The sequence below is a fragment of the Heterodontus francisci genome, chromosome 9 (assembly GCF_036365525.1).
Source record: "Heterodontus francisci isolate sHetFra1 chromosome 9, sHetFra1.hap1, whole genome shotgun sequence".
NCBI lineage: Eukaryota > Metazoa > Chordata > Chondrichthyes > Heterodontiformes > Heterodontidae > Heterodontus > Heterodontus francisci.
In genome coordinates, this window is record NC_090379.1 from 37,810,075 (window position 1) to 37,833,436 (window position 23,362).

Consider the following 23,362-nt stretch of genomic DNA (forward strand, 5'->3'; position numbering starts at 1 on the left):
TCTGGGTTTTGTCTCAGGTCCGTTTCCCTGTGGACTTTGTGTATCGGTTCGCATTTACGCAGGTCTCTGGCACTTTCCTTGCTGCTGTTGCCGTGTTGCTGTGGATGTCTTCTGTTGGTTTGTGGCCTATTGTGACTTCTGTCTGCGTCTTTGGAGCCAAATTTCTTGCATAGGCATCCCAGTGTCCTTTTGCACCGCACACCTTTCACAGATTAGAATTAGAACATTACAGCGCAGTACAGGCCCTTCGGCCCTCGATGTTGCGCCGACCTGTGAAACCATCTGACCTACACTATTCCATTTTCATCCATATGTCTATCCAATGACCACTTAAATGCCCTTAAAGTTGGCGAGTCTACTACTGTTGCAGGCAGGGCGTTCCACGCCCCTACTACTCTCTGCGTAAAGAAACTACCTCTGACATCTGTCCTATATCTTTCACCCCTCAACTTAAAGCTATGTCCCCTCGTGTTTGCCATCATCATCCGAGGAAAAAGACTCTCACTATCCACCCTATCTAACCCTCTGATTATCTTGTATGTCTCTATTAAGTCACCTCTCCACCTCCTTCTCTCTAACGAAAACAACCCCAAGTCCCTCAGCCTTTCCTCGTAAGACCTTCCCTCCATACCAGGCAACATCCTAGTAAATCTCCTCTGCACCCTTTCCAAAGCTTCCACATCCTTCCTATAATGCGGTGACCAGAACTGCACGCAATACTCAAGGTGCGGCCTCACCAGAGTTTTGTACAGCTGCATCATGACCTCGTGGCTCCGAAACTCGATCCCCCTACTAATAAAAGCTAACACACCATATGCCTTCTTAACAGCCCTATTAACCTGGGTAGCAACTTTCAGGGATTTATGTACCTGGACACCAAGATCTCTCTGCTCATCTACACTACCAAGAATCTTCCCATTAGCCCAGTACTCTGCATTGCTGTTACTCCTTCCAAAGTGAATCACCTCACACTTCTCCGCATTAAACTCCATTTGCCATCTCTCAGCCCAGCTCTGCAGCCTATCTATGTCCCTCTGTACCCTACAACACCCTTCGACACTATCCACAACTCCACCGACCTTCGTGTCATCCGCAAATTTACTAACCCACCCTTCTACACCCTCATCCAGGTCATTTATAAAAATGACAAACAGCAGTGGCCCCAAAACAGAACCTTGCGGTACACCACCAGTAACTAAACTCCAGGATGAACATTTGCCATCAACCACCACCCTCTGTCTTCTTTCAGCTAGCCAATTTCTGATCCAAAGCTCTAAATCACCTTCAACCCCATACTTCCGTATTTTCTGCAATAGCCTACCGTGGGGAACCTTATCAAACGCCTTACTGAAATCCATATACACCACATCCACGGCTTTACCCTCATCCACCTGTTTGGTCACCTTCTCGAAAAACTCAATAAGGTTTGTGAGGCACGACCTACCCGTCACAAAACCGTGCTGACTATCGCAAATGAACTTATTCTTTTCAAGATGATTATAAATCCTATCTCTTATAACCTTTTCCAACATTTTACCCACAACCGAAGTAAGGCTCACAGGTCTATAATTACCAGGGCTGTCTCTACTCCCCTTCTTGAACAAGGGGACAACATTTGCTATCCTCCAGTCTTCCGGCACTACTCCTGTCGACAATGACGACATAAAGATCAAGGACAAAGGCTCTGCAATCTCCTCCCTGGCTTCCCAGAGAATCCTAGGATAAATCCCATCTGGCCCAGGGGACTTATCTATTTTCACACTTTCCAAAATTGCTAACACCTCCTCCTTGTGAATCTCAATCCCATCTAGCCTAGTAGTCTGAATCTCAGTAATCTCCTCGACAACATTTTCTTTCTCTACTGTAAATACTGACGAAAAATATTCATTTAACGCTTCCCCTATCTCCTCTGATTCCACACACAACTTCCCACTACTATCCTTAATTGGCCCTATTCTAACTCTAGTCATTCTTTTATTCCTGATATACCTATAGAAAGCCTTAGGGTTTTCTTTGATCCTATCCGCCAATGACTTCTCGTGTCCTCTCCTTGCTCTTCTTAGCTCTCCCTTTAGATCCTTCCTGGCTAGCTTGTAACTCTCAAGCGCCCTAACTGAGCCTTCACGTCTCATCCTAACATAAGCCGCCTTCTTCCTCTTGACAAGCGCTTCAACTTCTTTAGTAAACCACGGCTCCCTCGCTCGACAACTTCCTCCCTGCCTGACAGGTACATACTTATCAAGGACACGCATTAGCTGCTCCTTGAATAAGCTCCACATTTCGTTTGTGCCCATCCCCTGCAGTTTCCTTCCCCATCCTACACATCCTAAATCTTGCCTAATCGCGTCATAATTTCCTTTCCCCCAGCTATAATTCTTGCCCTGTGGTATATACCTGTCCCTGCCCATCGCTAAGGTAAACCTAACCGAATTGTGATCACTATCGCCAAAGTGCTCACCTACATCTAAATCGAACACCTGGCCGGGTTCATTACCTAGTACCAAATCCAATGTGGCATCGCCCCTGGTTGGCCTGTCCACATACTGTGTCAGAAAACCCTCCTGCACACACTGGACAAAAACAGACCCATCTAAAGTACTCGAACTATAGTATTTCCAGTCAATATTTGGAAAGTTAAAGTCCCCCATAACCACTACCCTGTTACTCTCGCTCCTGTCGAGAATCATCTTCGCTATCCTTTCCTCTACATCTCTGGAACTATTCGGAGGTCTATAGAAAACTCCCAACAGGGTGACCTCTCCTCTCCTGTTTCTAACCTCGGCCCATACTACCTCAGTAGACGAGTCCTCAAACGTCCTTTCTGCCGCTGTAATACTTTCCTTGATTAACAATGCCACACCCCCCCCTCTTTTACCCTCTTCTCTGTTCTTACTGAAACATCTAAATCCCGGAACCTGCAACATCCATTCCTGCCCCTGCTCTACCCATGTCTCCGAAATGGCCACAACATCAGGATCCCAGGTACCAACCCATGCTGCAAGCTCACCCACCTTATTCCGGATGCTCCTGGCGTTGAAGTAGACACACTTTCAACCAAGTTCTTGCTTGCCAGTGCCCTCTTGCGTCCCTGTAACCTTATCCCCGACCTCACTACTCTCAACAGCCTGTACACTGGAACTACAATTTAGGTTCCCATTCCCCTGCTGATTTAGTTTAAACCCCCCCCGAAGAGCACTAGCAAATCTCCCCCCCAGGATATTGGTACCCCTCTGGTTCAGGTGAAGACCATCCTGTTTGTAGAGGTCCCACCTACCCCAGAAAGAGCCCCAATTATCCAGGAAACCAAAACCCTCCCTCCTACACCATCCCTGCAGCCACGTGTTCAACTCCTCTCTCTCCCTATTCCTCTCTTCGCTAGCACGTGGCACGGGCAACAACCCAGAGATAACAACTCTGGTTGTTCTCGCTCTAAGCTTCCACCCTAGCTCCCTGAATTTCTGCCTTAAATCCCCATCTCTCTTCCTACCTATGTCGTTGGTGCCTATGTGGACCACGACTTGGGGGTGCTCCCCCTCCCCCTCCCCCTTCAGGATCCCAAAAACACGGTCCGAGACATCACGTACCCTGGCACCTGGGAGGCAACACACCAACCGTGAGTCTCTCTCGTTCCCACAGAACCTCCTATCTGTTCCCTTAACTATCTTGTAATACAGGGCAATTTCGCCATGAGTGGGACAGATCACACTTACTAAACAGCTTGCTCTTTTTGAGCTGGTTATAGTGACGATACTGTTGGCTACACTTTGTGCTTGTAGTTGCTGTTGCCCAGCTACAATGGCTTCCATTTCCTGCCACCTTCTAGCAGTGCATCAATGCTGTGACCTTTCTTTTCTCCAAGAGATCTTTCTGATAGGCGTCAATGGGTGTTGGGTGTTGATACAATCATCGGTTCCATTATTGGTCTGACAACTCAGTTTCTGAGAAGTTGCATTCATTGCCATTATTTAGGCATCTACTGATAAACTGATCTATTGATTCCTATGTCTGTTGCCTGCGGGACATCAGTTCCAGGTGGTGAATTCTAAAATTCACTCGCAATCGGAGCAGATTCTCTAGCACCTTCCATATCTTTGCAGGAACTTTCTGGTCCTTTTCAGATATGCCTGAGGTGTTGATTCTGTGTAATCTCTCATTTCCAATTGCTGTCATTATTTTCACAGCCTGTTTTTCTGGGTCTACAATTACTTGGTCTGTAAAACATAACAGCATTCTATGTTTGAACAGTTGGAATTCAGATTGGATATCCAAAGCTTTCCAGTCCATGCCTGGAAAAGTGGTATCCACCTTCTTGCTGTTATTTTGCTTTAAAATTTGCTTTACGAACTTGCTTTATGGCTCTGCACCTGTTTCCCCTTTAAGAAACTCTCTTGGCTGCTTTGACAGGAACAGGTGTTTAGCAGTGCTTGTCTGTTTATCTAGCTTCCAGCACTCTAGTCTGTCTGTTTTCACAATTGTTGTGCAACAGGCATTTTAAGTACTTTTTTCTCTGCTAGAGTTTGTTTACACAGGTGTTCATTCGGCAATTCTTCATGCTTGAGTAGTTTTATGGGTTTTTAAAACTCTGGCTGAATGAATGATAGCCCTTCACACTGCAGTGGGTTTCTTTTTATAGCTTTAGCTGCGAGCTGCATGAATGGAGGTGTCCCACATTTTTTGCTGTCGGAGGCCTCCAGTAATGGAGGTGACTTCGATCAGCCTGGGAGGGGAGTCGGATCGGGTCTCCCCAATTTTTTTTTTAAAAAGCTCCATGGTTAAAAATCAGTTTTTAAGCTGTTGAGAACTTTTTTTAAAACTGTGACTCCTCTACCAACAGCACAATGACTCACCCGATCACAGTGATTGATTTGCGGCCTGTTGTTCTGTGCACTCTGTCTTCTAAAGCTTGAGGTGAGTTATTTTATTGTTCTATTATTTCGGCCAATATTTTTCTTGAAATTTCTCCCTTTTGGTTGTAGGATGGTCATTTTTAAAGCTGTTTTCCCTGTGGTCTTCATTCTTAGATTCTGTCTTCTCAGCACAGCTGCCACCGTGTCATGAGTTCTTTTTATATTGTCTGATGCAACAATAATCAGATGCATGGAGTCCAGTTACGTTGAAGATCTCAAACAGGTTTACTACAGCTAAACTATTCTACAGTATAGAGCTAACTATTTACAGAACTTGCCTTTTGGTGTTTCAGTAGCAGAGTGCCTCAGGCTCCAAGTCACATGACTGCATTCTGGCACTTAGCTCATTAGCATACTAAGATCTTAGAGGGACATCACTCTTAAAGGCAATCATACAATAGGAAGCACGTGCACACTTCCAACTGCAGGTCCACCGCACACCATATTCGTGGAGGAGGTAGTGCTTGCAACAGGAGTGCAAAATGGCAGCATTTGCAGTTAAAATTAATGTATGCAGATGTGCTTTGTGCAGGATTTGTTTTCCACTTTAGACCACCCCAGGTTTTCAAACATCACATGTTGACCTCACTCAGCACAACCTAACTTTTAGTATTTCTGGCTACTATTTGACTTCTGACTTCAATTTTTTATTGAATTCTAAGACTCATGAAAATTCACTTTGCCTGCACAGAGAGAGATTTTGCTGCTTTTGCACTGCTGTTGCTCTTTGCCTCACAAATGCCTTGCTACGGACATTGGTGGTCTGGTAGGGCCGCCTAATTAGCACCAATAAAGAAGATACCACAGGGCAGGAAAAGTTCCAAGAAGAGGGAGGAGGAAGAGGAGCCCATGGCAAGGCCATATCTACAGAGGAATTTTAGGAAGCATTCATCCTAACTCAACTTGACTGAGCAGCAGTTTATGAGATGCCATTGCTTTACCAAGGAGGCTGTTATTGAGCTATAATCACCTGTGCCAGTTTCGATGATAGCTTAAAAACAAGGCATGGCAACACTGCCTTTGGCTATCAAGGTCACTGTGGCCCTCAACTTTCATGCCACAAGCTCCTTTCAGACTTCAACAGCAACATCGCAAGAGTTTACAGTGCATTCATGTCCCAAAGATGTCAGCCACTATGGTCCTCCACACCACGAAAAACACATATATCCTACCATATTGACAGAGTGAAGACTTGCATTCATATAGCGCTCTTTATGACCTCAGGATGTCCCAAAGTGCTTTAGAGCCAATGAGGTACTTTGGAATAGTAGTGCCTGTTGTAGTGTAGGAAACATGGCAGTCAATTTGCACACAGCAAGCTCCCACAAACAGCAATACGATAATGACCAGATAATTTATTTTTGAGAGGTATAAATACTGGCCAGGTCACCGGTGATAACTACTCTGGCTCTTCATCGAAATAGTGCCATAGGATCTATTACATCCACCTTAGAAAGCAGACATGGCCTGGATTTAACATCTCCTCTGAAAGACAGAACTTTTGGAGCAGCAGCCGAGGTTTTTGTGCTCAAGTCTCTGGAGTGGGACTTGAACCCACAACCTTGTGGCTCAGAGGCAAGAGTGCTACCAACTAAGCACAGCTGGTTGGAAGAGCATTAGGTTTTGCCTGCATGGCAGGTTTCCCCAAGGTGCAAGGTGCCATTGACTGAACACATAATGCCTTGAATGCTCCCTATAACTAGCCTGGAATATTTATTAATTGAAAGGGATTCTACTCCCTCAACTTGTTTGTGACCATAGGCACATCATCATTTTGATCTGGGCCTGCCCAGCAGCAGTCACAACTCTTGCAATAGTGTGTGCGCCACTTTTATTTTGCCAGGCTGGCTAGCTACTGCCTGGCTTGACAATAGTTATCCCCTCCATGGCTCACATTTCCAGTTAGGAACCTGTGTACAGCCGCACAGCAGGCTACAATGAGAGCTATGATGCCACAAGGAGCATCATCAATCAAACAATCAGCATGCTCAAATAAGACTTCAGCTGTCTGGCCTGCTCTGGAGGAGCTTTGCAATATACTCTTTGGCAGGTATCCAGATTTGTGGTCATGTGCTGAATGCTTCACAAATTGGCCAGCACAAGGAACCAGCACTTACAAAAACCTGGCAAGCAACATTAGCCTTTTTGATTATTTTGTGTACCTGTTCATGACATTTTAATGATCTGTGTACCTGGACCCCTAAGTCTCTTTGGGCGTCCATTGTGTCTAGCTTTTCTAGCTGACTTATCTTTATATCATCCTTGAAAAGAAAGTTGAGTATTGAGCTACTGCGTGGAACGTCCTTACCACATTCTCAAGATCCATGATGGGGGTGGTATATAAAACATGTACAATGCATTTGGTGGATAGATATTGGGCTTACTTTAGACATATATTCGACACAGTCTAGACTTCCTATCAGGTGTCCAGATACAGGATCCCTGTTGAAGTTTGGATTCACCTTACAAAATCTTGAATTTGCTCAACAATAAATACATAAGGTCATTTCCCAGCCATAGAATTAATCAAAGACCATTTACCATTTTTGAAAAGCAATACCAATGTATTGTGAATTTTTTTTACCTGCATCATTTGCTGATCTGGTGTCAACCTTTCGAGGTCTATAGACAGAATTAGCATTCGGGTACTTCAACTGTTCGACAGATTCTGAATCAGTGGCCTGAACACTGTGACCAAGGAAGACTTTGGCAATAATGAGCTGACCTAAAGGCAAAGTTGAATAATTTGTTTCAAAACTTTTGTTAAACATCTTATGTTCGATCAAGTTTGATAAGCAAAGTACATATATAAAACATTATTGGCGGGCAGCCATAAAGACGGGGCTAAAATGTGGCGAGTCGAAGAGACTTAGTAGTTGGCAGGAAAAAAGACAGAGGCGCAAGGGGAGAGCCAACTGTGCAACAGCCCCGACAAACAAATTTCTCTGCAGCACCTGTGGAAGAGCCTGTCACTGTAGAATTGGCCTTTATAGCCATTCCAGGCGCTGCTTCACAAACCACTGACCACCTCCAGGCGCGTCTCTCGAGATAAGGAGGCCCAAAAGAAAAGAAAGATGTGGAACAATAAAATAACAATCAGCCTTGCACATCCTACCAATTTCTTCCAACAAACCATATATAATTTGCATTGTCATGGACTCCAACCAGATAGAATGCAAATAGATAAATTAATCCCTAACCTCTGCAGATGACAGAATAGTGATCTAATGATACTATTTATATTATTCAAACTCAATCCATTCCATCTCATGCATTACATTTCTATAATGTCAACAGGAGGACACATATGTATGACAACCACATGTGTTTATCTATTTAACATCCACTCAGCTTAGATAGCCAGCTCATTTCTTACAGTCACAGAGTCATTTATAGCACATTTACAATTTATGGCCCATCAAGTCCATGCCAGTCGAGTCCAGTAGAGCAATCCAGTCAGTCCCATTCCCCTGTTCAATCCCCATAGCCCTGAAAGTTTATTTCCTTCAAGTATCCATCCAATTCCCTTTTGAAATCATTAATTGTCTCTGGCTCCACCGCCCTCGTAGGCAGCGAGTTCCAGATCATTACCACTCGCTGCATAGAATGGTTCCTCCTCACATTCCCTCTGCATCTCTTGCCCAAAACCCTAGTCCTTGTAACATCAGCTAATGGGAACAGCTTTTCTTTGTCTACCTTATCAAAACCTGTCATAATCCTGTACACCTCTATCAAATCTCCCCACAATCTCCTTTGCTCCAAGGAGAATAACCCCAGCCTTTCCAACCTAACCTTGTGGCTAAAATCCCTCATCCCGGAACCTTTTTGGTAAACCTCCTCTGAACCCACTCAAGAACCCTCACATCCTTCCTAAAGAATGGTGACCAGAACAGAACACAATATTCTAGGTAGGGCCTAACCAGAGCTTTATAAAGGTTCAGCATAACTTCCCTGCTTTTGTACTCAATACCTCTATTTATGAAGCCCAAGATCCCATATGCTTTGATGACCACTCTCTCAATACGTCAAATTGAAGTGCCGACGATCTGGTTAGCTAATACTGAATTGTTAGGGAGATTAGACACTATGCTTTCATATTTAGAGGCAGAACGACAAGAAAACTTAACAAGGCTACTCACAACATTTAAAGGAGTCTGTAGGGATAAATTAGGATGTACAACTTTAGCCATACATGTGGATGTAGGAAAATTCTCTCCTATAAAACAGCATCCTTATTACTTAAGTCCAGAGAAACAGGTCCAGCTGAAAGCAGAAATCCAATACATGTTGGAAAACCACCTAATTGAATCCCGTCAAAGCAGCTGGAGCTCCCCAGTTGTGTTAGTGCCGAAGCCTGATGGTTCAACTAGATTTTGCATAGGCTACAGAAAGGATAATGCAGTAACAAAGACAGATGCCTACCCAATTCCTCGCTTGGAAGACTGTATTGACAGAGTTGGCAGTGCCACATTTCTTACCAAAATAGATTTGTTAAAGGGATACTGGCAAGTTCCTTTAACACTCTGAGCTGAAGAAATATTGGCCTTTGTCACACCAGATGGTTTTTTCCAATGCCAAGTGATGCCATTTGGGCAAGAAAAATGCCCCTGAAACTTTTCAGAGACTCATGAACTAAGTGGTTGCCAGTGTTCCTAATTGTGTGGTTTACCTTGATAATGTGCTGGTATACAGCAACACTTGGAAAAACCATTTGGAACAATTAAAAGCTCTATTTAGAAAATTACAGTCAGCTGATTTGGTGGTAAACCTGGCCAAAAGTGAAATTTGCACAAGTGTGGGTAACCTACTGAGGGCATATAGTATATAGTAGGGCAAGGACAAGTATTGCCAAGAACAGCAGAAGTACAAGTATTGATGGAGTTCCCTGCCCCTAAGACTAAAGGAGAAATCATGGTTTTTGAGGATGTGTGGTTTCTACTGCATGTTTGTACCAAATTTTAGTACTATAGCTGCTTCACTGATGGATTTGCTACAAAAAAAGAAAACCAAGGTAGTGTGTTCAGAAGAGTGCCAAGCATCTTTTGAGAGGCTAAAAGCCATTTTGATCAATGAACCAGCGTTGGCTGCCCCAAATATTACTAAGCCCTTCAAGGTACAAATGATGCTAGTGACTTGGGGGTCGGTACAGTCCTGTTACAAGACGATGAATTGGGCATAGAAAGGACAATGGCATACTTTTCCAAAAAGCTAAATTGATTATAAAAGAGATACTCTACAGTAGTAAACCCTGGGCTTACTACATGCTCGTAAACATTTTGAAGTATACACCCGCCACGAATACAGAAAGACACTAGTATATACTGATCGTAACCTCCTAACCTTTGTGGAAAAATTCAAAAACCAGAATGCCAGACTATTTCGATGGAGTTTACTATTGCAGCCCTATCACTTAAAGATTATTCACATTGTGGGGAAAAACAATTTAATTGCTGATGCTTTGTCTAGAATTTAACTTTGCTTTGTGTTATCTGAGTACAAAGCAGAACTGTATGAGTTACAGGTAAAGAGTGAATCAGAATGAATGTGTAAATATGTTTTAATTTTTCAAATCTTTTTTTTCACATTTTGTAATGCAATGCATTTAAAAATGGTGTCTCCTTCCTCCAAGGATGGAAGTGTTATAAAAGTGCTTCTATTTTTTAATGTTTTTGAGGACTCGTGGTTGCAGATTGTGGAGATGGATTCACTTGGGACTGAAGTGATTCCATAGATTTGGACTTTGTTTTTTTTTAAAAAGGTCACTGTAAGGACTTGAGCTTTCTGTTTAAAAACATTGACTGGAAGTCACATGTCTTCAGCTAAAGAAACAGCAGGTGCCTCCTGACTATGGGAGTTGTTTACAGAGAAGCGACATGTCAAGATTTATGGTGGTCAAGAGTTGGCTTCATTTTGAATACTGTTTTGAATCAGTTGGGGGTCAGCCTGCTAAAAGAGAAGACTAACTCATCTTTTTCCACCTCTTTGAGAAACCCAGAGAATCAACCATAAGAAATAGAGAAACTGAAGCAGCATTTCTCCTGAGAAGCTTCTGGAAAACTTCCTCTCAACATCTCCTGAATGAACTGCTTCTGAAAAGATCCCAGTGACCCATCTATGTGTGCTTGGATGCCAGACTGTACACCACCTGGAACATAACATACCTTATCATTTTTCTTCAAGATTTAACAAGAACTTTGGTCAAAGCATCTTTATCTTTCCTTTAACCAGTGTTTGTGTGTGTGTTTGGTATTTAGAAGGGAATATATATATTTACTGTCATATTTCAAACTGTGAGTTAAAGCTTTGCATTTTTGTTGATTAAGTCTTGTTTTATAATAAATTAATTCCTTTGTTGTTTATTAAAGAAACCTGGTTGGTGTATCTTATTCTGAAATAAAAATAGAGTATACAATTGGCCATAACGTTAACTGGGTAAACATTTAAATATATGTTGTGACCTGTGGAGAAGTAAAACTAGAGAAAGACAGTGCGCTCTGCCCGCCTTGGTTGTAACACCTATCCCTTTGCCAAAAGGCTTCATTTTCTGACAACGCAACCACAAGATGGCACACTACTGGCACATGCGCAAATGCAGCCTCATCAACTGAAATGTCATTGTTTGTGAAATCTCAGGCAGCTACCAGTAATAAAGATGGCGCTGCTTAACTTGACACAAATAAAGTGAATTGAACCCAAACCCCCTCACCCCTCAATGGCCGTGATCGCCGCCTCCATCTCCTCCAAAAGTAGCCCGCTCCCTTCTGCGATCGCCGCCTCAATCACCGCTTTCTCTTCCCACTCCCTCCTGCACTCATCTGATCATTCCCTCCCGTCACTCCTGACTGTTCGCTGCTCCATCCCATCGTTTTCTCCTCCTCCCACTACTCGCTGCCTATCTCGATGCTCGCCCCCTCACCCCACCCCCCAGGTTGGCCACTTGCCCACTTAGTGCATGGTTAGATCATAACGTGCAGCCGTCATTACGTGGTGACGTCGGCGCGCGCACGTGCGTACTCATACTGACAGGCTGGCAAGTGTGCAGGCACACTGATGACGTTGGCGATTGCTCTGCGCAAGCTCTGCATTGCCAGGGGACACTCATTGCCAAAATGTATCACCTCACACTTTTCTGCAAATTCCATTTGCCACTTGTCTGCCCAATCTGCTAGCCTATGTTCTGTTGCAGTTGATTTGTATCATCCTCACAGTCTGACACCCCTCCAAGTTGCTATCATCTGCAAATTTTGAAATTTTACTCTCTATTCCAATACCCAAGTCATTTATACATATCAAAAAAAAGCAATGGTCCTTGCACTGACCCTTGGGGAACACCTCTGTCTGCCACTCCCCAGTCTAAAAAATAAACATTTACCACGACTCGCTCTTTTCTATCTTTAAGCCAATTTTGTTAATCCAAGCTGACACTGACCAGCATGCATCAATTAAATATTATAATCAGGGTCCTGCCCCAGAATCATGGACGGTCATGAAATAGTGCAAAAGCAAGCCTCAAATTCCAGCTTCTTAATCGGCCCAGTTCATCATGAAGGGAACAATCAGGAAACAGCGTTCAGAAGCAGTATGGAAAGGGATCCTCACCTCCATTAATTGTCTGCTTAGTCATCCAAGGCTGCTGAGATGCTTTTGGGTTAAGTTTCTGGCTGTTTTGGGTGCTGTTTGAAACATAGAAACATAGAAAATAGGAGCGGGAGTAGGCCATTCAGCCCTTCGAGCCTGCTTCGCCATTCATTATGATCATGGCTGATCATCCAACTCAGTAACCTGTTCCCACTTTCTCCCCAAACCCTTTGATCCCTTTAGACCCAAGAGCTATATCGAACTCCTTCTTGAAAACATACAACGTTTTGGCCTCAACTGCTTTCTGTGGTAGCGAATTCCACAGGCTCACCAATCTCTGGGTGAAGAAATTTCTCCTCATCTCAGTCCTGAAAGGTTTACCCCGTATCCTTAGACTATGACCCCTGGTTCTGGACTCCCCCACCATCAGGAACATCCTTCCTGCATCTACATTGTCAAGTCCTGTTAGAATTTTATAGGTTTCTATGAGATCCCCCCCTCACTCTTCTGAACTCCAGCGAATATAATCCTAACTGACTCAATCTCTCCCTACATGTCAGTCCCGCTATCCCAGGAATCAGTCTGGTAAACCTTCGCTGCACTCCCTCTACAACAAGATCATCCTTCCTCAGATAAGGAGACCAAAACTGCACACAATATTCCAGGTGTGGCCTCACCAAGGCCCTGTATAATTGCAGCAAGACATCCCTGCTCCTGTACTCGAATCCTCTCGCTATGTAGGCCAACATACATAGGAGTTCCGAAGAAGGGTCACTGACCCGAAATCTCTTTCCACAGATGCTGCCAGACCTGCTGAGTGGTTCCAGCATTTCTTGTTTTTATTTCAGATTTCCAGCATCCGCAGTATTTTGCTTCTACCATTTGCCTTTTTTACCGCCTGGGACCTGCATGCTTACCTTCAGTGACTGGTGTATGAGAACACCCAGGTCTCGTTGCATATTCCCCTCTCTCAGTTTATAGCCATTCAGATAATAATCTGCCTTCCTGTTTTTGCTACCAAAGTGAATAACCTCACATTTATCCACATTATACTGCATCTGCCGTGCATTAGCCCACTCACTCAACTTGTGTCAATAACCCTGAAGCCTCTCTGCATTCTCCTCACAACTCAACCCCCCCACCCAGTTTTGCGTAATCTGCAAATTTGGAGATATTACATTTAGTTCCCTTATCTAAATCATTAATATATATTGTGAATAGCACCGATCCCTGCAGTACCCCACTAGTCACTGCCTGCCATTCGGAAAAAGACCCATTTATCCCTACTCTTTGTTTCCTGTCTGCCAATCAATTTTCTATCCATCGCAATACACTACCCCCAAACCCATGCGCTTTAATTTTACACGCTAATCTCTTATGTGGGACTTTGTCGAAAGCCTTCTGAAAGTCCAAATAAACCACATCCACTGGCTCCCCCTCATCAACTCTCCTAGTTACATCCTTGAAGAATTCTAGTAGATTTGTCAAGCACGATTTCCCTTTCGTAAATCCATGCTGACTCTGCCCAATTCTACCACTGTTCTCAAAATGCTCTGCTATAAAATCTTTGATAATGGACTCTAGAATTTTCCCCAAGATCAGGCTGACTGATCTATAATTCCCTGCTTTCCCTCTACCTCCCTTTTTAAATAGTGGGGTTACATTAGCTACCCTCCAATCTGTAGGAACTGTTCCAGAGTCTATAGAATCTTGGAAGATGACCACCAATGCATCCACTATTTCTAGGGCCATTTCCTTAAGTACTCTGGGATGCATACCATCAGGCCTTGGGGATTTATCGGCCTTCAATCCCATCAATTTCCCCAACACCATTTCTCTACTCATACTGATTTCCTTCAGTTCCTCTCTCTCACTAAGCCCTGTGTTCCCCAACATTTCTGGTATGATATTTGTGTTCTCCTTTGTGAAGACTGAACCAAAGTATGCATTTAGTTGGTCAGCCATTTCTTTGTTCCCCATAATAAATTCCCCTGTTTCTGACTGTAAGGGACCTACATTTGTCTTCACCAATCTTTTTCTCTTCACATACCTACAGAAACTTTTACAGTCAGTTTTTATGTTCCGCGCAAGCTTGCTCTCGTACTCTATTTTCCCCTTCTTAAACAATCCTTTGGTCCTTCTTTGCTGAATTGTAAACTGCTCCCAATCCTCAGATCTGTTATTTTTTCTGGCGAATTTATATGTATCTTCCTTGGATCTAAAGCTATCTCTGATCTCCCTTGTAAGCCATGGTTTGGCTACCTTCCCCGTTTTACTTTTGCGCCAGACAGGGATAAACAATTGTTGCAGTTCATCCAGGCGCTCTTTAAATGTTTGCCATTGCCTATCCACCATCATCCCTTTAAGTAACGTTTCCGAATCCGTCATAGCCAATTCATGCCTCATACCTTCATAGTTTCCATTACTAAGATTCAGGAACCTAGTCTCAGAATCAACTACGTCACTCTCCATCTTGATGAAGAAGAATTCTATCATATTATGGTCGCTCATCCCCAAGGGGTCTCGCACAACTAGATTGTCAATTACTCCTCTCTCATTACACAATACCCAGTCTAGGATGGCCTGTTCTCTAGTTGGTTCCTCAACGTATTGGTCGAGAAAACCATCCCGTATACACTCCAAGAATTCCTCCTCTATGGTATTGTGACTAATTTGATTTGTCCAACCAATCTTTGGTTGTAAAATACTTTGGAACAGAGAGGATGTGGAGGGCTACAATTGTTTCACTGATTTTTCTTGTTCAGAATAGCTGAACATCAGCATGCTGCTAATCTTACCCTTGATGCTCCTAAATGCAGAAGAGGAGTAGCAGCAGCCGCAGCAGCAAGAAAGGCAGTGAAGACCCATACAGGCTGCTGGAAGAGAGAGACGAAAGCAAGAGTGCAGAGGCCTTACAGCACACGGATCTTCAGGAACTGACCATCATAGCTGCACCGCACAGAAGACGAGTGTTCAAGGCAGCTGTGTTTCAACAGGGAGACAGTCACATACCTGTGCTACCTGTTGCACTGAGAATTGGGCATGACTGTGGCAGTGAAGGTTACCAGGGCTCTAAATGTTTATGCCTTTGTCTCTTTCCAAATTGCTTTGGGGTCATCACTATGTGCACATCTCAATATAGCAGGTTGCTGATGCACTGTTTGCCAAGAGGTCGTCAGTTTCCCCATACGGGCCAACAGGCGGGAAGAAAGAGCACTGGGTTTTGCTAGGTTGCTGGATTCCTGGAGGTGTAGGGTGTCATCGAATGCATTCACGTAGCTCTGCTGGTTCACAATTATAAAGCAGCTCTGTTTCGGAAAAGGAAGCGATTCCATTCGCTCAATGTGCAACTTGTTTGTGTTTGCAGGTAGTGAGTCATGCAGGTCTGCATTCATTTTCCTGGCACTAGTCATGACACTTCTACAATGCAACAGTCTTCAGTACTCCCTCTATTTCAACCAGACCACTGGGTGGCAGGATGGCTTTTGGGGGACAAGAGATATTCTCTCACCTACTGGTTCACGACTCCTCTCAGGAACCCAAGCACAGAATATGGGCTCTGACATAATTAGAGTGTACATCAATAAGATTCTCATTGAGCAAACCAATGGTGTCTTAAAGAAACAGTTCCTCCATTTGGACAGATCTCGAGGTGTTCATCAGCACAGCCCAGAAAGAGTTTTATGGTTCATCATTCTTTGTTGTATGCTGCACAATGTAGATATTTAAAGGGGGATTGCCTTGGAGAGGAGGAGGAAGTGAAGCAAGAAGGGAATGAGGAGTAAGAGGAAGCAGTAGAGCACAGCTATCAGTGGTTCAGTGAGTTTCCAAAGATTCTTCTCCTCAATCCCACCTTTTTTCCCAGTACCAACAGTCCCTCCTTCCATTTAACACAGTTCCCAAACCTACCATACTAAAGCACTCAAACTGTACAACTATTTTGTTCCTCATAAATTTCAATAAGACTATGAAGACCAATAGGTATATCAAATAAAATCTCTTATTTCACTATTCCAGCAGACTCCATTGTTGATTAGACAAATGCTTACATGACTGATGCTGTTCGATAAGTCACCTTTGTGCAACCCCTTAGTACCGGTCTTGGATGCTCGTTACTAATTCTAGTGTTCCCATGAAGTGATTCCCCAGTGGCTGCAACTTGGGAGGTGGAAGGTTGCTTAACCTCCACTAATGACACTTGCCATGGCCATAGCAGATGCAATATTACTTGTTCCTTTGGTATGTGAACTATTGCAAGTCTCACAGGTCTACAAGTAACATCCAAAGAAAATGTGGGTTTTTATTATAATTTCATAAATATAGCCACACCAACACACACCTCACTCTGTCAGGCTAGATCCACAACGCCCTGGTCATGTGTGATGCAAGATCACTTCCTCTGGTGATCTTCACTTACAGCTTAAGGTGGTCCTCTTAAGGTTGTCCCACAACATCCCCCTTTTTCAAAGATAAAACAAATGTGCACAATATACAATGATGTTACGGTTCAGACTAACTATACCTGATTTAAACAAAACATTATTTACAAATAAGCAAGTTTAACACTCTGTAAAATGTAGAGGAGGTTGGCTTATTCGTCCCAATCTTGTTATCGTCAACCTCTCCCCAGAACTGAGCTCGTCTTGATGACTCCTCTGAGTCTCTGGTGACTCTGAACTCTGGTTAGCATATTCTTCCTCTGCTCATAGCCTCTGTATGCTCATCTTCAGACTTTGTCTTTGAACGTGCCGACAATGCCACAGAATTGTCACACGTAGTGCTTTCATACAGCTCCCTGAGTTGACTTCGGTTCCATCTGAAAATCGCACCACTGGGTGTCTGAACCTCATATGATCTGGGCTGGTTGCATATCCTAGCAACCTCTGCAGGATACCAAGTTCCCGAAGCATGACTGAGGACTCTAACCTTCTGTCCTACTCACAACAGAGCTAATTCTGGTCCTGCTTGTCTGTCATATAATGCCTTCATTCTCTTGTTTGGAAAGCTTAGAAAAATGATGACTGGCAACATCACCAATCACCAGCAATCCCTCTGGCCTCCGAGTACTTGCTGCAAAGCACTGGAAGCTCAAGGAGAGACTCCTGATCATACCAATGCTTGCTCACCGTTTGCACTAGTGCATTTTTCACTCGTGTCCTCCTGACAATTTGTATCTCTGCTGGCCTGATGTACCTGCTTGGGCTTTTGTTGTGTGTTGGTATACCTTTTGTTGCATTTGCCATGTTGTCTTGCAGGCGTCCTCTCTGCATGTGATCTGCCACCATTCCTGTGTGCAGTTTCAGAACTCGCTCTTCTGCACTGCCTTGCTCAATGTCCTCGCATGCCACAAGCTTTGCACTGGTCCTGGTATGCCAAACAACTGCAAATTGAGTGAGTCAGGCCACAGTTACCACAGGGCTTAGCAAACTTCTGAGCCTTGGTTACCATACTAATTGTTGTAGCCGCCCCCAACATTTGTAACTGTTGGCGCCCAGCCATGATGGCTTCAAATTTCCTTCCATCATTGAGTAGTGCATCCATCATTGAGTAGTGCCTTTTCTTCTTTTCCAGCATTTCTTTTTGAAAGGCCTCTATTGGGGTAGGTGTGTTTATTAGTTCTATAACTCGTCCAACAATTCAATATCTGCGAAGTTGTATTCTTGAGCTTTGTCTCGGCAACAAAGTGATCAATGGACTCACCTTGCCTTTGCTTGGTAGGTCATAAGCTTCGGCCTATATATTTGGAAATTTACCTTCACCTTGAGTTGCTCCTCCAGGAATGTCCATAGCTTGATCGGATCCTTCTGATCCTCAGCTGACAATCCTGATGTGTTGATCCATTGCAGGCCCTCGTTGCTCAGTGCAATCTTGATTTTGATAGCTTGTTTCTCTGGTTCGCTCACTTCTTGATCCAGTAAACACAGTTCCATTCACTGTCGAAAAAGTTTAAATTCAGACGTTTATGTTATGTCCACGTCTTCCGGTTTATAACTGGATACCTGAAAGCCATTTTCTGGTTGACCCTACTTTTTTTTTTGATATAAATATAGGACATTTTACAGATTTTCTTTTTTACAGGTACAACTTTCTGTTTCCTTTTTTAGACAGGTTTGTTTTTGCAGGCCTGCCCCTTTTAAGAGTGAAAGACAACGGTTTTCTTTGTTTACACAGCTCATTCAATTTTTTTTAAAACACAGAGAGCATTTTTTTTGCAGAGGGCTGAAGCTTGCAGTACTGGGAACTGTCACAACCAACCTTTTTACTTTAGGCTGGACCTCCATTGGTCCAGCCTAGGGCTTAGGCCCTGCCCACCAAGCAAAAAAAACAGGGAAAGCTAAAGCAGTTATGGCTGTACTACCTCTTTTCAAATTTTTGACCCACTGCCTCATTAGTTGAAAGTTCCAATCTCCTGGCAAATTGCTTACTGTACTCAGAATTTCAACACCTCCTGCATCTTGTCTGTGCTCTCTGCCTGAATCTTTGCCTACCTAGGTAGGCAATCAGCTGTTACTTGTTCTCTCTTGGTGTACCCTTCAGAAAAAATTAAACGTTGCCACAATGTAATATTACTTGTTCCTTTGGTATGTGAATTATTGTCACAAGTAATATCCAAAGAAAATATGAGTTATTATAACTTAACTAGTATACATATATATTATAGACACACGTGTTCAGCTATTGAAGGAGCCACACCAACACACACCTTACTCTGTCAGGCTACACCCACAACTCCCTGGTCATGTGTGATGCAACATCACTTCCTCAGGTGACCTTCACTTACAAATTCTTAAGGTGATCCTCTTAAGGTCATCCCACAACAGTAGATGGCTGCGAGGAACTCTGGCAAGTGAGCAGACAGTTGTGGACTGCTGGGATTTGGCTTTGGCTGGGGCAGTCTGGATGCTGTGTGAGAAGATAGCATACAAGCCGGTCCCTAACATTGTGCACAAGCTCTCTGGCAGGCAACCATGTGCACTTAGAGGAGCCATACGGATTGCCATTAGATATGCATCTGCTCTTTTGAGAAGGCTGTTAAAAAGATATGTGGGACCTTTGGCTTTATAAATAGAGGCACAGAGTACAAAAGCCAGGAAATTATGCTAAACGCATTTAAAACACTACTTTGGTCCCAGCTGGAGCACTGTGTCCAATTCTGGCCACCACATTTTAAAGATGTGAGGGCTTTGGAAAACATAGAGAAGCGATTTACTAGAATAGTTCCAGGGATGAGGGATTACAGTAGATAGACTGGAGAAGCTGGGGTTGTTCTCCTTGGAGCAGAGAAAGCCAAGAGGATATTTGACAGAAACAAAAACAAGAAATGCTGGATTCACTCAGCAGGTCTGGCAGCATCTGTGGAAAGAGAAGCAGAGTTAACGTTTCGGGTCAGTGACCCTTCTTCGGAACTGGTTCCGAAGAAGGGTCACTGACCCGAAACGTTAACTCTGCTTCTCTTTCCACAGATGCTGCCAGACCTGCTGAGTGAATCCAGCATTTCTTGTTTTTGTTTCAGATTTCCAGCATCCGCAGTATTTTGCTTTTATTTTAGGATATTTGACAGAGGTGTTTAAAATCATGAAAGGGTTTACATAAAGTAAATAAAGAACAACTGTTTCCAATGGCTGAAGGATTGATAAGCAGAGGGTACTGATTTATGTTGACTAGCAAAAGAAGCACAAGCGACATGAGGAAAAACGTTTTTGTACTGTAAGAATATTAGGTTGCTAAAAGTTACTAACCAGGATACTAATTGTTAAAATCTAGCTATTATAAACTAACAAATTACTTATTATCATAAACTAACATTTAGCTTTATTAGAACCCTTCTTTGTAATATGGTAAAGTGGAAAACCTTAGGAAATAGGGCACAGTATAGACAGGATGTCAAGGTAGGGGGATTCTGGAAGATTATGCCAAGTTTTAAAATGCTTACTTGCAGCAAAAGGGTGAGACCATGAGAGCAGACAGTGAAAACAGCTTCTGCAGAGATTTGTCTTGTAGTGAGATAAAGCATCCTCGAAGAGAAAAAGTATAGAGACAAAGTCTACAACACAAAGACCCCTTTGTGTATTACTGGCACAAATCCGAAAGGTTAGCAACCATCACAAAACGATCCTTGGTTGGTTAAGAAAGGCATCCTTTAATACAAGACTAATCACTGATTGGGAGAGGGGAGTGTTAACTGTACATCTGCCAGGTTAAAAGAAGTCCATTCCTTGCTACTGTAGTACAGAGAATTTTGAACAACAAGATAAACTACGAGAGAGAGAGCCAAAAGCTTGAGGACCCAAAGTTGCAAGAGAAAGAGTCATGCGCTCTGCCATCAAGTCTCTGATATGAGTAGTATCTGTGTTTGACTGTTAAATACTGCTGAAGTTTGTGACTATGGTTTATCTGAGAACTTAACAAACCTGTCCTTACCTTTATCTCAATAAAGTTGATTCATAACAAGCTTTGTGCTGCTAAGTCTATTCCCACTTTAGAAGGGGGTATAAAACACCCCTATTTTATCAAATCTTACAGTACACAACCTATGGTTAGGATTTGGAATGCACTGCCTGATAGGGTCGGGGATACAGATTCAAAGGGAATTAAATGAATACTTGAAGGAGAAAAAGTTGCAGGGATATGGGGAAAGAGCAGGGGAGTCGGGCTAACTGGATTGCTCTTCAAAAGAGCTGGTGCAGACCCGATGGGCCGAATGACCTCCTCCTGTGTTGTACTATTATATGATCCTATGAACCTTTACTTTTGGTAGTCTCAATCATGGTATATTATCCTTAACTTGCATGTTTGAATAATACTGCAGTAATAACAACTTAATTCTTATGGAAATAATAGAAATATAGGCAAGAGGAAAAAAAATTCTTTTACCATATCTGAAAGGTACCGGGTCAATAAAATTTCTGTTTTGGGCTTTAGTTTGTCGCTGCAGGTAAGCAATTCTGGGCTGTTCACATAAGCTCATACTGTTACAGAGAGGGACTGCCTCATCACGACCTAGAAACTGTGAGGATGAACAAAAATATATGGATCAGTTACATTTGTTGTGTTAAAAAGTATGAACAGTGGACTTTATTAGGTTGGTAACTGCATACAATCTAATTTGTACATGTCTGAAGGAAACAGGTGAAATATCAACTAAGATATAAAGATCAACTAAGATTTATCAAAAAAGTATAAAGATGTCACTTTTGTACTCCATTCAAAAACAGCCAACTGTTTTAACAATATATTACGTACAACATGTAGGCCATACATCTCAATGACTGGTAGATCGTATCAAACAGGACATCCCTTTGGCTGTTCGCAATAGGCAGAGTACTGACCATACTCAAGCAGTCCATACTTGCATAACTCAGAACACAATAGATAACGTTAGATGCGATTCTGCGATTGGACAGTACTTACTGAACAATCCCAAGTGTTCTAAGAATAACACTAACAACCAACTTAACATTGTCAATTGGGATTACAATGTGGCTCACTTAAGCTTGCTGGAAGCTATATATATTCATATGCAGGGACCTGTCCTCTGCAGGCAAAAGGAACATGTCCAGGCATTGAGCCTTTTTTGAATTAAACAAAAGCGTAGGGGACAGGAAGTCCCCTGGTGCATCCGGGTAACACCTCGACTAATCAGAGTTGACTTGCCAACCAATCAGCACCCTTTTCTCATGCAGTATAAATTGTTGCTCCCTTTGGCATTCTTGCGTATGTCCTTGTGAGTGCAGAGATGAAAAGCTTCAACAGCATGTCTCTTTTTTCAGCAATACACAGTATAGTAATTATATTTTCCATGCTTAGCAGTTTCTTTAGCAAATTAAAAATGATTAGGGATGCTAAGAAAAACCTGGAAAAGTAAAAAGCATAAGCTAGTAAACATAGTGCCAAAAAACTGAGTACAGAAGAGTATAGTTGGGAGAAACTTAAAGCCAAAGGATCATGTTGAATTAACCTGAAGATAATGGAACATACTAAATGATGACTCCTTGGAGATTTTTTTTAACCTGGGAAGGTATGAATGATAGAACATCCAATATCAAACAATTATGCACTCCAGTACTTTGTTATGACCAAACCAGGGTTGTAGATAACTTGAAGGTGCTGAAAACTGGTGAGTTTTCTGAGATGAATGAACAAAATCCCAGTGTATTGAAATGAATAAAAGGATGTTTTATGCAGCACTCACAATCACTTGGAGGGAAACAGTGAATACTGATAAAGTATTTTTGGCAATGATGTATCATGGTATTGGCTACATTTTTTCCATTATGATACGTAGGTGGTTAAAAACCAGGTTATTCATGAAAATAGCCCACTTTGATTTGATAAACAACAGCCCAAAACAGATTCTGCAACAGGCATCTGAGGGAGAAGCCATTCAATTTAAATAAAACCATTCCGTTGGTTTTGTTTGACTGGCGGCTGTACTTGAGTTTAAAGGACATGTATGTATAATTTCTTAGTCAAACTTTGAAAGTATGGGCTGAATTATCCGTTCAAGTCACGAGCCCGACATTGGGCTGATTTCCAGGTTGAGAATCCGGTCATGTGCATGGCAGGACATTGGGTGCAATCTTCCTGGAGGAGGCCAATTAAGAAAGAAGTGCCCAATTAGGGAAGGTGGGCAGCCTGAGGACGGGAAGGGCTAGTGTGCCCGAAGTGAAGGATGACCAGCAGACCTACAGTGAATACTGTGCACTGCTCAAGTGAATGAAGGAGAGGGCGGCTCAATATGGAGGTGTCATACTGCTGACCGACAGCCAATTCCTCACTCCCAGCACTATCCAGTGGATCCATCTACAGATGACAATTACAACTATTTGCCTATGGATGTCCTGAGGATTGGCAATTTTGTCCTTTAAAGTGACGAC

At 42.9% G+C, this 23,362-nt stretch overlaps 1 protein-coding gene across 19 annotated transcripts in view; it reads right to left on the bottom strand.

Moving 5' to 3' along the window:
* Positions 1-23,362, bottom strand: part of lrrc9 (leucine rich repeat containing 9) — a 306,547-nt gene that overhangs the window by 146,087 nt on the left and 137,098 nt on the right. For all 19 annotated transcript variants that reach the window (XR_010975669.1, XM_068038808.1, XM_068038817.1 and 16 more), the window contains 2 exons: positions 21,360-21,492; positions 7,492-7,632 (listed from right to left, as the gene is read on the bottom strand). Coding sequence is in view for 18 of the 19 variants with exons in the window: in XM_068038808.1 (XP_067894909.1) it covers positions 7,492-7,632; positions 21,360-21,492 (274 nt within the window). In the remaining variant the exon portion in view is untranslated. The remainder of the gene's footprint in view (positions 1-7,491; positions 7,633-21,359; positions 21,493-23,362) is intronic.